This window comes from Musca domestica, unplaced genomic scaffold (genome assembly GCF_030504385.1).
Source record: "Musca domestica strain aabys unplaced genomic scaffold, Musca_domestica.polishedcontigs.V.1.1 24, whole genome shotgun sequence".
Classification (NCBI taxonomy): Eukaryota; Metazoa; Arthropoda; class Insecta; order Diptera; family Muscidae; genus Musca; species Musca domestica.
Genome location: NW_026712272.1, coordinates 10,202,821 through 10,221,987, shown reverse-complemented (window position 1 = coordinate 10,221,987; position 19,167 = coordinate 10,202,821). Strand labels below are relative to the sequence as shown.

General features: G+C 32.6%; 1 protein-coding gene across 1 annotated transcript in view; it reads right to left on the bottom strand.

Moving 5' to 3' along the window:
• LOC101898923 (relaxin receptor 2) overlaps window positions 1–19,167 on the bottom strand; it is a 77,348-nt gene that overhangs the window by 52,201 nt on the left and 5,980 nt on the right. Inside the window, exons 2-3 of the mRNA XM_059123318.1 lie at window positions 3,910–4,311; window positions 3,352–3,449 (exon numbers count right to left, since the gene is read on the bottom strand). Of these exons, the coding sequence (XP_058979301.1) occupies window positions 3,352–3,449; window positions 3,910–4,311 (500 nt within the window). The remainder of the gene's footprint in view (window positions 1–3,351; window positions 3,450–3,909; window positions 4,312–19,167) is intronic.

The window sequence follows — 19,167 nt, the reverse complement described above, 5'->3', positions numbered from 1 at the left end:
CCTGGCTATAGAAAAACTTCAGAAGGTCTTCTAGCTATAGAAGAGCTTAAAAAGTCTTCCAGCTATAGAAGAGCTTCAGAAGGTCTTCTGGCCATAGAAGAGCTTCAGAAGGTCTTCTGGCCATAGAAGAGCTTCAGAAGGTCTTCTGGCCATAGAAGAGCTTCAGAAGGTCTTCTGGCCATAGAAGAGCTTCAGAAGGTCTTCTGGCCATAGAAGAGCTTCAGAAGGTCTTCTGGCCATAGAAGAGCTTCAGAAGGTCTTCTGGCCATAGAAGAGCCTCAGAAGGTCTTCTGGCAACAGAAGAGCTTCAGAAGGTCTTCTGGCCATAGAAGAGCTTCAGAAGGTCTTCTGGCCATAGAAAGCTTCAGAAGGTCTTCTGGCTATAGAAGAGCTTCAGAAGGTCTTGTGGCTATAGAAGAGCTTCAGAAGGTCTTTTGGCTATAGTAGAGCTTCAGATGCTCTTCTGGGTATAGAAGAGCTTCGGAAGGTCATCTGGTCGTAGAAGAGCTTCAGAAGGTCTTTTGGCTATAGTAGAGCTTCAGATGCTCTTCTGGGTATAGAAGAGCTCTAGATGCTCTTCTGGGCTATAGAAGAGCTCTAGATGCTCTTCTGGGCTGTAGAAGAGCTTCCGAAGGTCCTCTGGGTATAGAAGAGCTTCAGAAGGTCTTCTGGCTATAGAAGAGCTTCAGAAGGTCTTCTGGCCATAGAAGTGGCTATAGAAGAGCTCTTGTGGCTATAGAAGAGCTCTAGATGCTCTTCTGGCTATAGAAGAACTTCAGAAGGTCTTCTGAAGCTCTAGAAGGTCTTGTGGCTATAGAAGAGCTCTAGATGCTCTTCTGGCTATAGAAGAGCTCTAGATGCTCTTCTCGCTATAGAAGAGCTCTAGATGCTCTTCTCGCTATAGAAGAGCTCTAGCTGCTCTTCTCGCTATAGAAGAGCTCTAGCTGCTCTTCTAGGCTATAGAAGAGCTCTAGCTGCTCTTCTAGGCTATAGAAGAGCTCTAGCTGCTCTTCTAGGCTATAGAAGAGCTCTAGCTGCTCTTCTAGGCTATAGAAGAGCTCTAGCTGCTCTTCTAGGCTATAGAAGAGCTCTAGCTGCTCTTCTAGGCTATAGAAGAGCTCTAGCTGCTCTTCTAGGCTAAAGAAGAGCTCTAGCTGCTCTTCTAGGCTAAAGAAGAGCTCTAGCTGCTCTTCTAGGCTAAAGAAGAGCTCTAGCTGCTCTTCTAGGCTATAGAAGAGCTCTAGCTGCTCTTCTAGGCTATAGAAGAGCTCTAGCTGCTCTTCTAGGCTATAGAAGAGCTCGAGCTGCTCTTCTAGGCTATAGAAGAGCTCGAGCTGCTCTTCTAGGCTATAGAAGAGCTCGAGCTGCTCTTCTAGGCTATAGAAGAGCTCGAGCTGCTCTTCTAGGCTATAGAAGAGCTCTAGCTGCTCTTCTAGGCTTCTGCGGACTGGGATGTCATAAAACACACAATAAGGATGCGTAACATATCAGGATACCTGATCAATATTATCGATAGCTACCTGGAAAATAAAACTCTGTTGTATGATACAGAAGAGGGTATCAAGCACTATAAAATAACATCTGGGGTCCCTCAAGGTTCCATCTTGGGTCCCTTCCTGTGGAACCTCATGTATGATGGCTTGCTAAACATAATATTGCCAAAAGGCGCAAAAATAGTTGGGTATGCTGACGATATAGCTCTTATCGTCGACCAACCATCAACAGAACTAGTCGAAATTACAGCAAACGACAGTTTGTCAAGGATCTCAAGGTGGCTTGTATCTAAAAAGCTATCCCTTGCCCCCCATAAAACTGAGGCGATTCTCATAACTCGAAGGAGAAATTTTAATCTTCCAAAGCTATTAGTTGACGGATATGATATTAAAATAGAAAACTCACTAAAATATCTAGGAGTAATTCTCGACAATAGGTTGTCTTTTACACAACACGTCAAAACAGTATCTGAGAAAGCAGTTAGAACTGCAAACAAGCTAGTTAGAATAATGCCCAACATTAATGGCCCAAACCAACTAACCAGGAGATTAATTGCTTCTGTAGCGTACGCTCAAGTTACGTATGCCGCACCAATCCTAAGCGATGTCATAGCAAGAAGCAAGAATTTACGTGGGCACCTAGAAAAGGTGCACCGTTTGTGTGCATTACGAATTGCATCCGCTTATCGCACTACGTCCACAGCAGCGTTGGGTATCCTAGCTGGAGTGCCTCCTATTACTCTAACGTTAGACGAAAGGAGATACATATATGAAAAGAGAAAATTATTACCAATCGGATACACAAAAAGAGATGTGTCTCAAATAAAACGACAAGCCAGAGATATACTATTTGCACAGTGGCAATCTATATGGAATAACTGTGAAAAAGGTAGATGGACTTTCAAGATAATACCTCAATTGGAAAGGTGGATAAATAGAAAACATGGAGAACTAAATTTCTATTTAACTCAAGTTCTCAGTAGCCATGGAAACTTCGGTAGTTACCTATATCGCTTTCATTTAAAAAATGAAGCAACCTGTGAAATATGTCACGAAAGCGAAGACAACGTGGAACACACACTTTTCTGGTGCAAACGCTGGGAGAACGAAAGAAGCGTCTATAATATATCGACTCAATGGTCCGTTGAGGATCTAGTTAAAAACATGTTGGAAAGTAAGGAAAGATGGTCGCAGTGCTCAATGTTCATTGAAAAAGTATTGACCGAAAAGGTGAAGTACCTGAACAGATATGAATCGAACCCCTAATCACAATCGAATGGACGGGGGAATAGAAATAAGCTGAAAGCCGTATGATCGGTTCACGAACACCACCTCGAAGTAATGCGAAAGCGGTCCCGGGTGGTTGTTCCGGTGTAGGACCACTATTGGTAGTGCGCTATCATTACGTCCAAAAAAAAAAAAAAAAAAAGGCTATAGAAGAGCTCTAGCTGCTCTTCTAGGCTATAGAAGAGCTCTAGCTGCTCTTCTAGGCTATAGAAGAGCTCTAGCTGCTCTTCTAGGCTATAGAAGAGCTCTAGCTGCTCTTCTAGGCTATAGAAGAGCTCTAGAGGCTCTTCTCGCTATAGAAGAGCTCTAGAGGCTCTTCTAGGCTATAGAAGAGCTCTAGCTGCTCTTCTAGGCTATAGAAGAGCTCTAGCTGCTCTTTTAGGCTATAGAAGAGCTCTAGCTGCTCTCCTGGCTATGGAAGACCTCTAGATTCTCTTTTAGCTCCAAAGGAGTATCAGGAGGTCTTCTTGATGCGGAAGAGCTTCAGGAGGTCTGAAGAACCTTCTCTTATATGAAGAGAATAACTTTTGAAGCTTTTCTATAGTTTTTTTTTTTAATTTAAAAAACTTACCTCTTCACTTATTTGCGGAATGCGCGTTAAGGATGCCTTAACGTTACAGTAAAGTTTAGTTTTACTGCAGATACATTTTTTGGGATATGTTGAGATTTCTGAAATGGAACACAAACAGAAAAAATTACCTTTCTCAAAACTGTTATCATGGGACAATTCTTAAAATTATTTGAAGTCCAGGTTGAGTCAAAGGCATGCATAAATTTGTCACTCCTTGTCTACTTTCATTTTCTTCTTTAATGGACCACAAATGTCCTTTTACTTCAAGCATTAATACTAATTATTGCCAACCTCACGTATAAGTAATGACAAAACGTATACGCCAGCGGTTACTAACCTCAGAATATTTCCAACCTACACAAAACTTTAAAATACTGGGTCATACTCCTTTCTTGTTCTGTTTTTTATTCTCTTTCAGACTTAAATAAGAATTAAAAGTCATAATAAAATAAAGAGGAATACTAAAAGAAATCTACAGAGAAAGAACTATGTGGCTGGAAAATAGTCAAGGAATTTAGGCTGGCCACAAACTATTCTCCCCCCCCCACACTTACTTACCACAAATGGTTGTGATATTAAGACGTTGCTGGGCCTTGTTGTATTTTGCCAGTTGTTGTCGTTGTTGTTGTTTTTGCTGTAGTTCATGTTGATATTTGTTGTCTGTTTCTTGGGTCTTGGTAAAATTTAAATCCTTGTGAATGAGTTCTATGTCCATTGACGAAGATGGCGTAGTCGTCGTCACATTTTCTCCCACATCCAAGGAGCCCACATTTTGTTGCAACTTCTGCCGCTGCCGTTCTATAATTTTACCGGTCATTTGTTTGCTGCCATAGACCATGCCGCACTCGACGGGATGTTCGTCGCTGCCATCGATACAGTTGGGATATTTGTCACATATCTGTCGTTGCGGCACACACAGCGTTCCATTGTCGCAGGCAAATGTGCCACTGGGACAGGGACCTAGAAAAAGTGGAGAGGAAAGAAAAATAGAAACATCAATAAATTGTTGAAATAAAATGTTGCGGCGACATATTTAACTAAATAATTTAAGAATCTGGGAAATTTCAAAAAGTAACCACCACCACCACCATTTCGACCATAAATTGTTGGGACATGCCATTTGGTGTGTCGAGCAGTTATCGAAGATTATTAACCAGTTAACACCATGTAAATTGTGGCTGTAAATGGAAGGATGATCCTAGAGTTTGTGGTAATTCAAATTGAAAATTTATTGGATAGGAAAAAAGATTATTTAACTTAAATCGATTATGTGAGAGAAATGAGAGCTAAAAGAGAAAAGCTCTCAGAGTAAGTCAGTGATAGATGTAACGATTTTTTTTTTTGTTAACATTTAAGGAGTTATGGCCATTTTAAAATATGCTATTTTTCCTCATTAATTATCTCAACACAAAACATAGCTAAAAACCCCGAAATGTCAATATTTAAGGAGTTATGGCCATTTTAAAATATGCTATTTTTCCTCATTAATTATCTCAACACAAAATATAGCTAAAAACCCCGAAGTGTCAATATTCAAGGAGTTATGGCCATTGTAAAATATGCCATTGTTCCTCATTAAATATCTGGTCACAAAACATAGCTAAAAACCCCGAAATGTCAATATTTAAGGAGTTATGGCCATTTTAAAATATGCTATTTTTCCTCATTAATTATCTCAACACAAAACATAGCTAAAAACCCCGAAATGTCAATATTTAAGGAGTTATGGCCATTTTAAAATATGCTATTTTTCCTCATTAATTATCTCAACAAAAAACATAGCTAAAAACCCCGATATGTCAATATTTAAGGAGTTATGGCCATTTTAAATTAAGCTATTTTTCCTCATTAAATATCTGATCACAAAACATAGCTAAAAACCCCGAAATGTCAATATTTAAGGAGTTATGGCCATTTTAAAATATGCTATTTTTCCTCATCAAATATCTGATCACAAAACATAGCTAAAAACCCCGAAATGTCAATATTTAAGGAGTTATGGCCATTTTAAAATATGCTATTTTTCCTCATTAATTATCTCAACAAAAAACATAGCTAAATACCCCGAAATGTCAATATTTAAGGAGTTATGGCCATTTTAAATTAAGCTATTTTTCCTCATTAAATATCTGATCACAAAACATAGCTAAAAACCCCGAAATGTCAATATTTAAGGAGTTATGGCCATTTTAAAATATGCTATTTTTCCTCATCAAATATCTGATCACAAAACATAGCTAAAAACCCCGAAATGTCAATATTTAAGGAGTTATGGCCATTTTAAAATATGCTAACTTTCCTCATTAATTATCTCAACACAAAACATAGCTAAAAACCCCGAAATGTCAATATTTAAGGAGTTATGGCCATTTTAAAATATGCTATTTTTCCTCATTAATTATCTCAACACAAAACATAGCTAAAAACCCCGAAATGTCAATATTTAAGGAGTTATGGCCATTTTAAATTAAGCTATTTTTCCTCATCAAATATCTGATCACAAAACATAGCTAAAAACCCCGAAATGTCAATATTTAAGGAGTTATGGCCATTTTAAATTAAGCTATTTTTCCTCATTAAATATCTGATCACAAAACATAGCTAAAAACCCCGAAATGTCAATATTTAAGGAGTTATGGCCATTTTAAAATATGCTATTTTTCCTCATTAATTATCTAAACACAAAACATAGCTAAAAACCCCGAAATGTCAATATTTAAGGAGTTATGGCCATTTTAAAATATGCTATTTTTCCTCATTAATTATCTCAACACAAAACATAGCTAAAAACCCCGAAATGTCAATATTTAAGGAGTTATGGCCATTTTAAATTAAGCTATTTTTCCTCATTAAATATCTGATCACAAAACATAGCTAAAAACCCCGAAATGTCAATATTTAAGGAGTTATGGCCATTTTAAAATATGCTATTTTTCCTCATTAATTATCTCAACACAAAACATAGCTAAAAACCCCGAAATGTCAATATTTAAGGAGTTATGGCCATTTTAAAATATGCTATTTTTCCTCATTAATTATCTCAACAAAAAACATAGCTAAAAACCCCGAAATGTCAATATTTAAGGAGTTATGGCCATTTTAAATTAAGCTATTTTTCCTCATTAAATATCTGATCACAAAACATAGCTAAAAACCCCGAAATGTCAATATTTAAGGAGTTATGGCCATTTTAAAATATGCTATTTTTCCTCATCAAATATCTGATCACAAAACATAGCTAAAAACCCCGAAATGTCAATATTTAAGGAGTTATGGCCATTTTAAAATATGCTATTTTTCCTCATTAATTATCTCAACACAAAACATAGCTAAAAACCCCGAAATGTCAATATTTAAGGAGTTATGGCCATTTTAAAATATGCTATTTTTCCTCATTAATTATCTCAACACAAAACATAGCTAAAAACCCCGAAATGTCAATATTTAAGGAGTTATGGCCATTTTAAATTAAGCTATTTTTCCTCATTAAATATCTGATCACAAAACATAGCTAAAAACCCCGAAATGTCAATATTTAAGGAGTTATGGCCATTTTAAAATATGCTATTTTTCCTCATCAAATATCTGATCACAAAACATAGCTAAAAACCCCGAAATGTCAATATTTAAGGAGTTATGGCCATTTTAAAATATGCTATTTTTCCTCATTAATTATCTCAACACAAAACATAGCTAAAAACCCCGAAATGTCAATATTTAAGGAGTTATGGCCATTTTAAATTAAGCTATTTTTCCTCATTAAATATCTGATCACAAAACATAGCTAAAAACCCCGAAATGTCAATATTTAAGGAGTTATGGCCATTTTAAAATATGCTATTTTTCCTCATCAAATATCTGATCACAAAACATAGCTAAAAACCCCGAAATGTCAATATTTAAGGAGTTATGGCCATTTTAAAATATGCTAATTTTCCTCATTAATTATCTCAACACAAAACATAGCTAAAAACCCCGAAATGTCAATATTTAAGGAGTTATGGCCATTTTAAAATATGCTATTTTTCCTCATTAATTATCTCAACACAAAACATAGCTAAAAACCCCGAAATGTCAATATTTAAGGAGTTATGGCCATTTTAAAATATGCTATTTTTCCTCATTAATTATCTCAACACAAAACATAGCTAAAAACCCCGAAATGTCAATATTTAAGGAGTTATGGCCATTTTAAATTAAGCTATTTTTCCTCATTAAATATCTGATCACAAAACATAGCTAAAAACCCCGAAATGTCAATATTTAAGGAGTTATGGCCATTTTAAAATATGCTATTTTTCCTCATTAATTATCTCAACACAAAACATAGCTAAAAACCCCGAAATGTCAATATTTAAGGAGTTATGGCCATTTTAAATTAAGCTATTTTTCCTCATTAAATATCTGATCACAAAACATAGCTAAAAACCCCGAAATGTCAATATTTAAGGAGTTATGGCCATTTTAAAATATGCTATTTTTCCTCATTAATTATCTAAACACAAAACATAGCTAAAAACCCCGAAATGTCAATATTTAAGGAGTTATGGCCATTTTAAAATATGCTATTTTTCCTCATTAATTATCTCAACACAAAACATAGCTAAAAACCCCGAAATGTCAATATTTAAGGAGTTATGGCCATTTTAAATTAAGCTATTTTTCCTCATTAAATATCTGATCACAAAACATAGCTAAAAACCCCGAAATGTCAATATTTAAGGAGTTATGGCCATTTTAAAATATGCTATTTTTCCTCATTAATTATCTCAACACAAAACATAGCTAAAAACCCCGAAATGTCAATATTTAAGGAGTTATGGCCATTTTAAAATATGCTATTTTTCCTCATTAATTATCTCAACAAAAAACATAGCTAAAAACCCCGAAATGTCAATATTTAAGGAGTTATGGCCATTTTAAATTAAGCTATTTTTCCTCATTAAATATCTGATCACAAAACATAGCTAAAAACCCCGAAATGTCAATATTTAAGGAGTTATGGCCATTTTAAAATATGCTATTTTTCCTCATCAAATATCTGATCACAAAACATAGCTAAAAACACCGAAATGTCAATATTTAAGGAGTTATGGCCATTTTAAAATATGCTATTTTTCCTCATTAATTATCTCAACACAAAACATAGCTAAAAACCCCGAAATGTCAATATTTAAGGAGTTATGGCCATTTTAAAATATGCTATTTTTCCTCATTAATTATCTCAACACAAAACATAGCTAAAAACCCCGAAATGTCAATATTTAAGGAGTTATGGCCATTTTAAATTAAGCTATTTTTCCTCATTAAATATCTGATCACAAAACATAGCTAAAAACCCCGAAATGTCAATATTTAAGGAGTTATGGCCATTTTAAAATATGCTATTTTTCCTCATTAATTATCTCAACACAAAACATAGCTAAAAACCCCGAAATGTCAATATTTAAGGAGTTATGGCCATTTTAAAATATGCTATTTTTCCTCATTAATTATCTCAACACAAAACATAGCTAAAAACCCCGAAATGTCAATATTTAAGGAGTTATGGCCATTTTAAATTAAGCTATTTTTCCTCATTAAATATCTGATCACAAAACATAGCTAAAAACCCCGAAATGTCAATATTTAAGGAGTTATGGCCATTTTAAATTAAGCTATTTTTCCTCATTAAATATCTGATCACAAAACATAGCTAAAAACCCCGAAATGTCAATATTTAAGGAGTTATGGCCATTTTAAAATATGCTATTTTTCCTCATTAATTATCTCAACACAAAACATAGCTAAAAACCCCGAAATGTCAATATTTAAGGAGTTATGGCCATTTTAAATTAAGCTATTTTTCCTCATTAAATATCTGATCACAAAACATAGCTAAAAACCCCGAAATGTCAATATTTAAGGAGTTATGGCCATTTTAAAATATGCTATTTTTCCTCATCAAATATCTGATCACAAAACATAGCTAAAAACCCCGAAATGTCAATATTTAAGGAGTTATGGCCATTTTAAAATATGCTATTTTTCCTCATTAATTATCTCAACACAAAACATAGCTAAAAACCCCGAAATGTCAATATTTAAGGAGTTATGGCCATTTTAAATTAAGCTATTTTTCCTCATTAAATATCTGATCACAAAACATAGCTAAAAACCCCGAAATGTCAATATTTAAGGAGTTATGGCCATTTTAAAATATGCTATTTTTCCTCATCAAATATCTGATCACAAAACATAGCTAAAAACCCCGAAATGTCAATATTTAAGGAGTTATGGCCATTTTAAAATATGCTATTTTTCCTCATTAATTATCTCAACACAAAACATAGCTAAAAACCCCGAAATGTCAATATTTAAGGAGTTATGGCCATTTTAAAATATGCTATTTTTCCTCATTAATTATCTCAACACAAAACATAGCTAAAAACCCCGAAATGTCAATATTTAAGGAGTTATGGCCATTTTAAATTAAGCTATTTTTCCTCATTAAATATCTGATCACAAAACATAGCTAAAAACCCCGAAATGTCAATATTTAAGGAGTTATGGCCATTTTAAAATATGCTATTTTTCCTCATTAATTATCTCAACACAAAACATAGCTAAAAACCCCGAAATGTCAATATTTAAGGAGTTATGGCCATTTTAAAATATGCTATTTTTCCTCATTAATTATCTCAACACAAAACATAGCTAAAAACCCCGAAATGTCAATATTTAAGGAGTTATGGCCATTTTAAATTAAGCTATTTTTCCTCATTAAATATCTGATCACAAAACATAGCTAAAAACCCCGAAATGTCAATATTTAAGGAGTTATGGCCATTTTAAAATATCCAACTTTTCCTCATTAATTACCTCAACACAAAACATAGCTAAAAAACCCGAAATGTCAATATTTAAGGAGTTATGGCCATTTTAAAATATCCAACTTTTCCTCATTAATTACCTAAACACAAAACATAGCTAAATACCCCGAAATGTCAATATTTAAGGAGTTATGGCCATTTTAAAATATGCTATTTTTCCTCATTAATTATCTCAACACAAAACATAGCTAAAAACCCCGAAATGTCAATATTTAAGGAGTTATGGCCATTTTAAAATATGCTATTTTTCCTCATTAATTATCTCAACACAAAACATAGCTAAAAACCCCGAAATGTCAATATTTAAGGAGTTATGGCCATTTTAAAATATCCAACTTTTCCTCATTAATTACCTAAACACAAAACATAGCTAAATACCCCGAAATGTCAATATTTAAGGAGTTATGGCCATTTTAAAATATGCTATTTTTCCTCATTAATTATCTCAACACAAAACATAGCTAAAAACCCCGAAATGTCAATATTTAAGGAGTTATGGCCATTTTAAAATATGCTATTTTTCCTCATTAAATATCTGATCACAAAACATAGCTAAAAACCCCGAAATGTCAATATTTAAGGAGTTATGGCCATTTTAAAATATCCAACTTTTCCTCATTAATTACCTAAACACAAAACATAGCTAAATACCCCGAAATGTCAATATTTAAGGAGTTATGGCCATTTTAAAATATGCTATTTTTCCTCATTAATTATCTCAACACAAAACATAGCTAAAAACCCCGAAATGTCAATATTTAAGGAGTTATGGCCATTTTAAAATATGCTATTTTTCCTCATTAATTATCTCAACACAAAACATAGCTAAAAACCCCGAAATGTCAATATTTAAGGAGTTATGGCCATTTTAAAATATGCTATTTTTCCTGATTAATTATCTCAACACAAAACATAGCTAAAAACCCCGAAATGTCAATATTTAAGGAGTTATGGCCATTTTAAAATATGCTATTTTTCCTCATTAATTATCTCAACACAAAACATAGCTAAAAACCCCGAAATGTCAATATTTAAGGAGTTATGGCCATTTTAAAATATGCTATTTTTCCTCATCAAATATCTGATCACAAAACATAGCTAAAAACCCCGAAATGTCAATATTTAAGGAGTTATGGCCATTTTAAAATATGCTATTTTTCCTCATTAATTATCTCAACACAAAACATAGCTAAAAACCCCGAAATGTCAATATTTAAGGAGTTATGGCCATTTTAAAATATGCTATTTTTCCTCATTAATTATCTAAACACAAAACATAGCTAAAAACCCCGAAATGTCAATATTTAAGGAGTTATGGCCATTTTAAAATATGCTATTTTTCCTCATTAATTATCTCAACACAAAACATAGCTAAAAACCCCGAAATGTCAATATTTAAGGAGTTATGGCCATTTTAAATTAAGCTATTTTTCCTCATTAAATATCTGATCACAAAACATAGCTAAAAACCCCGAAATGTCAATATTTAAGGAGTTATGGCCATTTTAAAATATGCTATTTTTCCTCATCAAATATCTGATCACAAAACATAGCTAAAAACCCCGAAATGTCAATATTTAAGGAGTTATGGCCATTTTAAATTAAGCTATTTTTCCTCATTAAATATCTGATCACAAAACATAGCTAAAAACCCCGAAATGTCAATATTTAAGGAGTTATGGCCATTTTAAAATATGCTATTTTTCCTCATTAATTATCTAAACACAAAACATAGCTAAAAACCCCGAAATGTCAATATTTAAGGAGTTATGGCCATTTTAAATTATGCTATTTTTCCTCATTAATTATCTCAACACAAAACATAGCTAAAAACCCCGAAATGTCAATATTTAAGGAGTTATGGCCATTTTAAATTAAGCTATTTTTCCTCATTAAATATCTGATCACAAAACATAGCTAAAAACCCCGAAATGTCAATATTTAAGGAGTTATGGCCATTTTAAAATATGCTATTTTTCCTCATCAAATATCTGATCACAAAACATAGCTAAAAACCCCGAAATGTCAATATTTAAGGAGTTATGGCCATTTTAAATTAAGCTATTTTTCCTCATTAAATATCTGATCACAAAACATAGCTAAAAACCCCGAAATGTCAATATTTAAGGAGTTATGGCCATTTTAAAATATGCTATTTTTCCTCATTAATTATCTAAACACAAAACATAGCTAAAAACCCCGAAATGTCAATATTTAAGGAGTTATGGCCATTTTAAATTATGCTATTTTTCCTCATTAATTATCTCAACACAAAACATAGCTAAAAACCCCGAAATGTCAATATTTAAGGAGTTATGGCCATTTTAAATTAAGCTATTTTTCCTCATTAAATATCTGATCACAAAACATAGCTAAAAACCCCGAAATGTCAATATTTAAGGAGTTATGGCCATTTTAAAATATGCTATTTTTCCTCATCAAATATCTGATCACAAAACATAGCTAAAAACCCCGAAATGTCAATATTTAAGGAGTTATGGCCATTTTAAATTAAGCTATTTTTCCTCATTAAATATCTGATCACAAAACATAGCTAAAAACCCCGAAATGTCAATATTTAAGGAGTTATGGCCATTTTAAAATATGCTATTTTTCCTCATTAATTATCTAAACACAAAACATAGCTAAAAACCCCGAAATGTCAATATTTAAGGAGTTATGGCCATTTTAAATTATGCTATTTTTCCTCATTAATTATCTCAACACAAAACATAGCTAAAAACCCCGAAATGTCAATATTTAAGGAGTTATGGCCATTTTAAATTAAGCTATTTTTCCTCATTAAATATCTGATCACAAAACATAGCTAAAAACCCCGAAATGTCAATATTTAAGGAGTTATGGCCATTTTAAAATATGCTATTTTTCCTCATCAAATATCTGATCACAAAACATAGCTAAAAACCCCGAAATGTCAATATTTAAGGAGTTATGGCCATTTTAAATTAAGCTATTTTTCCTCATTAAATATCTGATCACAAAACATAGCTAAAAACCCCGAAATGTCAATATTTAAGGAGTTATGGCCATTTTAAAATATGCTATTTTTCCTCATCAAATATCTGATCACAAAACATAGCTAAAAACCCCGAAATGTCAATATTTAAGGAGTTATGGCCATTTTAAAATATGCTATTTTTCCTCATTAATTATCTAAACACAAAACATAGCTAAAAACCCCGAAATGTCAATATTTAAGGAGTTATGGCCATTTTAAATTATGCTATTTTTCCTCATTAATTATCTCAACACAAAACATAGCTAAAAACCCCGAAATGTCAATATTTAAGGAGTTATGGCCATTTTAAATTAAGCTATTTTTCCTCATTAAATATCTGATCACAAAACATAGCTAAAAACCCCGAAATGTCAATATTTAAGGAGTTATGGCCATTTTAAAATATGCTATTTTTCCTCATTAATTATCTCATCGTAAAACATAGCTAAAAACCCCGAAATGTCAATATTTAAGGAGTTATGGCCATTTTAAAATAAGCCATTTTTCCTCATCAAATATCTGATCACAAAACATAGCTAAAACCCCGAAATGTCAATATTTAAGGAGTTATGGCCATTTTAAAATATGCTATTTTTCCTCATTAATTATCTCAACACAAAACATAGCTAAAAACCCCGAAATGTCAATATTTAAGGAGTTATGGACATTTTAAAATATGATATTTTTCCTCATTAAATATCTGATCACAAAACATAGCTAAAAACCCCGAAATGTCAATATTTAAGGAGTTATGGCCATTTTAAAATATGCTATTTTTCCTCATTAATTATCTCAACACAAAACATAGCTAAAAACCCCGAAATGTCAATATTTAAGGAGTTATGGCCATTTTAAAATATGCTATTTTTCCTCATTAATTATCTCAACACAAAACATAGCTAAAAACCCCGAAATGTCAATATTTATGGAGTTATGGCCATTTTAAAATATGCTATTTTTCCTCATTAATTATCTCAACACAAAACATAGCTAAAAACCCCGAAATGTCAATATTTAAGGAGTTATGGCCATTTTAAAATATGCTATTTTTCCTCATTAAATATCTGATCACAAAACATAGCTAAAAACCCCGAAATGTCAATATTTAAGGAGTTATGGCCATTTTAAAATATGCTATTTTTCCTCATTAATTATCTCAACACAAAACATAGCTAAAAACCCCGAAATGTCAATATTTAAGGAGTTATGGCCATTTTAAAATATGCTATTTTTCCTCATTAAATATCTCAAAACAAAACATAGCTAAATACCCCGAAATGTCAATATTTAAGGAGTTATGGCCATTTTAAAACATGCTATTTTTCCTCATTAATTATCTCAACACAAAACATAGCTAAAAACCCCGAAATGTCAATATTTAAGGAGTTATGGCCATTTTAAAATAAGTTATTTTTCCTCCTTAAATATATGGTCATAAAACATGGCTAAGAACCCCGAAATGTCAATAATTAAGGAGTTATGGCCATTTTAAAATATGCTATTCTTCCTCATTAATTATCTCATCGTAAAAAATAGCTAAAAACCCCGAAATGTCAATATTTAAGGAGTTATGGTCATTTTAAAATTAGCCATATTTCCTCATTAATTATCTCACCACAAAACATAGCTAAAAACCCCGAAATGTCAATATTTAAGGAGTTATGGCCATTTTAAAATATGCTATTTTTCCTCCTTAAATATATGGTCATAAAACATGGCTAAGAACCCCGAAATGTCAATAATTAAGGAGTTATGGCCATTTTAAAATATGCTATTCTTCCTCATTAATTATCTCATCGTAAAAAATAGCTAAAAACCCCGAAATGTCAATATTTAAGGAGTTATGGTCATTTTAAAATTAGCCATTTTTCCTCATTAATTATCTCACCACAAAACATAGCTAAAAACCCCGAAATGTCAATATTTAAGGAGTTATGGCCATTTTGAAATATGCTATTTTTCCTCCTTAAATATATGGTCATAAAACATGGCTAAGAACCCCGAAATGTCAATAATTAAGGAGTTATGGCCATTTTAAAATATGCTATTATTCCTCATTAATTATCTCAACACAAAACATAGCTAAAAACCCCGAAATGTCAATATTTAATTAGTTATGGCCATTTTAAAATTTGCTATTTTTCCTCATTAATTATCTCAACACAAAACATAGCTAAAAACCCCGAAATGTCAATATTTAAGGAGTTATGGCCATTTTAAAATATTCTATTTTCCCGCATTAAATATCTGATCACAAAACATAGCTAAAACCCTAAAATGTCAGTATTCAGAGAATACTGAATACTACAAATACAAATAATGCCATTTTAGAAGTTTAATACAATTTTAAAACTTTTTGTTATCTTAAAATTCGAATTTCCAAAAACCCTTTTTTAAAGACAACTTATTAAAGTAGAAATTCATAAAATTCACTTTCCAAAGGCAAGAGTTTAATGAAGCGTTATTTCTTAATGACAGGGCTTAGAGGACCCTTACTTAACGATTGGAACTTAAGCGGAAATTCTAATAAACTGGCTTCCATAAAGCAAAAGGCTCCGCATATTTCTTTTTTGATAGAAAATATCTGTTAAAAATAGCTCTTTAAGTAAATTACCTTCTGTTCCGTATAAAGACCTCTTTCTTAAAGGAAAGAATCTGTAAGGCCCTCTTGACAATAAACAGTTAATTTGTAAACCTCTTTTCCTAAACATTTTTCTCTCTCCCTCTCTCTCGATTACTTTAAATGAAGGCAATCTCCATCAATAAATTGTGAAAAACTTGTATTTTCAAATTTTTATCTTTAATTAAATCTTCTATATCCCCCATAAAAAAAAACAAAATTCCAATAAATTTCATTTAATGTTCAAAATTGTTTAAACATTTTTTTTTTTTGGTCAAAACTTTAATAATGTCCCAAAATCTATCCAGCCGGAAGTCGTTGAGACGACCATTAATTTCCTTAAGTATCAAATATAGACCAATTTTCTCCATTGTATCCAAGAAACAAGTGGCCTTGAATTTATGAGGCTCTGAAGTGATGCTATTTACAAAAAAACCGCACTTAATAGGGGGTGGTGGGGAGAGGAGATAATTCTCTCCCATAATTCCAATTAGATTCCAATAGAGAAAATCAGTTAGTTGGAATGAAAGAGGCACGCAAATTATATTTTTATTATTGTTTATACACTTGTTTATTGGTTGGGTATTTGTGTGTATGTGTGAGTGGGTCTGTTTATTAATAGTTTATTATGGCGGCTATGACACCCACATCCACACACACACACTAACATAACTGTCCCTTCGTAGTGTTGAGACTACTAATACACTACTCTCATGAATGGTCCACAAAAAAACGTTATTTTTGATTCCAAACTCACTTCATAAATACATAAGAGAAATGTATGGAGAGAGAGGAGAGCAAAGGAGAAAGGAGTGTATAAACGTTGAAAACAAATAAATGAATGGACCACAGCTAGCCCATAACACGATTGCCACTTCAGCCAATTGTTAAGCAAGTGTTAGCCTTTTTCATTTGTATTCTCCGTTGTCGTGAGTGGCAAGCAAATGAAATCTTAATATGAAGAGATTATGGGAAAGAGCAAATGAAAGAGAGTGAGAGTGTGAGGGAGAGAGAGTGCCAGAAGTTGCTTGCCTTTGTGGTCTATTAAATTGCAATTTATGAACATTAGCCTTTGTTGTTGTTGCTCATTAACAATTGGCCTTTTGCTTAAGATTTGATAGGAGCCAGGACGAACTTCTTTCGTCGAAGAGGCCAACCAGTGTAGGCGACATTTATTTAGTAGTTTGTTCGTTTGTTTGTTTGTCAGCCTCTTTGGTAGTCTTGCGGCCATTTAATGTGGTAAATTATGCATGGCTGTTATCATCGTCATCATCATCATTGAGTTGGTTGGCTAGTCCGATGTTGAAAGTTCATTCTCCACATTTTTATGGCTAGCTGCTTAAGAAACTGCCAACTAAGTCATTATAGATTATCCTCTTAAATGTGGTGATAATTCCTAATGAGCTCCCAAAAACAAGAACCAAAAACACCTGGTATGATAACTTCTTTTTCATTTAATTTATTCAAATTAAAAATTTGTACCAACATAGGTAACCATACAAAAATAGTAACAAGATTAGGTTAAATTGGATTCTGGAGAAATGTGTATAAACTTCAATAAGTACTTTTAAGAAAGAACTTCTTAATAAGATGAGAGAATGTGTTAAAAGAGAGGACTAGGAATTTATATAAAATAATAATAAATAAATAAATAATACAATAACTGGCTGAGAATCAACGCCCTAGAATTTCGAAATTTTGCTCGAGGGTAAGTCTGTTGTGTTGGCTGGATTTTTGGAAATTCGTTTTAAAAGGTAACGACAAGTACTAAAAAAACTCAAAATTTAATACTTTGTATTGGACAAACGGATGAGCTTGAATTTTGAAATTTGGAATGAGAGTCTCTGATGGAGTGCAGGATAGATGTACCAAAGGGTTTTAGGAAATTCGAACTCTAAGTTTACTAAAAGTATTCTGATACTCTGTGAATTTCTAAAGACTTGAAATTTGGTTTAAGAATCGAGGTTGGAGAGTAAGTTTAATATGTGAAGGGGGTTTTGGAAACGTGTACTAAGTGTGCAAGCTGTACTAAATGGTAACCAATTTGGGTTAAGGTGAACGGATGAAGGTGGCATTTGAAATTTTGCATTGCGGTACCTGATGGTGGTAGGTTTGGGAATTAAAGTTGGTTTTGGAAATGTGTCCAAAAATTGTGGTACTAAATTTGGGTGAAGCAATATCTCACTGCTGGTCTCTGTGGTTATATTATGGAGGTGGTCTTAGAAATGGCAGCTATATTAGTACGAAAAGTACAAAATAGTACTATATTTGGTATAATTTGGTATTAGGTAAACAGATTTTACTTGAATCTGAAATTCGGTATTAGGGTCGCTGTTCATGTGTTGCCTGGAAACTTAACTGAATGGTATCATGTTTGGTATTGGGTGAAGGAATAGGGCTGAAATCTTAAAATTTGATATTGGGGTCTCTATTGGTATCTGGAATTGAGATATGGAGGTGATTTAAAAAATGTGGACTATAATTGAACTTAAAGTATTAATTTTGAATCACTGTTGGCGGCTGGGATAGAGATATATAGGATGTAATGGGGGATATATTTGTTAAAAAAAATCCAATATTTTTATTTTTTTAAATCCACGCCTAGATGGCTTTGGAAATATTTTTTTTAAATCCATGCCTAGATGGCTTTGAAAATATTGGTTAAAACCCCCGCCTAGATGGCTTTGGAAATATTTTTTTTTTTTAAATATCCACGCCTAGATGGCTTTGGAAATCTTTTTTTTTTTAAATCCACGGATTGATGGCTTTGGAAATAATTTTTTTTTAAATATCCACGCCTAGATGGCTTTGGAAATATTTTTTTTTTTTTAATATCCACGCCTAGATGGCTTTGGAAATATTTTTTTTTTAAAATCCACGACTGGATGGCTTTGGAAATATTTTTTTTTAAATCCACGCCTAGATGGCTTTGGAAATATTTTTTTTAAATCCACGCCTAAATGGGTTTGGAAATATTTTTTTTTTAAATATCCACGCATAGATGGCTTTGGAAATATTTTTTTTTTAAAAATCCACGACTGGATGGCTTTGGAAATATTTTTTTTTTTTTTAAATCCACGCCTAGATGGCTTTGGAAATATTTTTTTTTAAATCCACGCCCAAATGGTTTTGGATTTTTTTTTTAAATCCACGCCTAGATGGCTTTGGAAATATTTTTTTAATCCATGCCAAGATGGCTTTGAAAATAATTTTTTAAAAATCAACGCCTAAATGGCTTTGGAAATATTTTTTTAAAAATCCACGACTAGAAGGCCTTGTAATATTGGTTAAAAATCCACGGATGG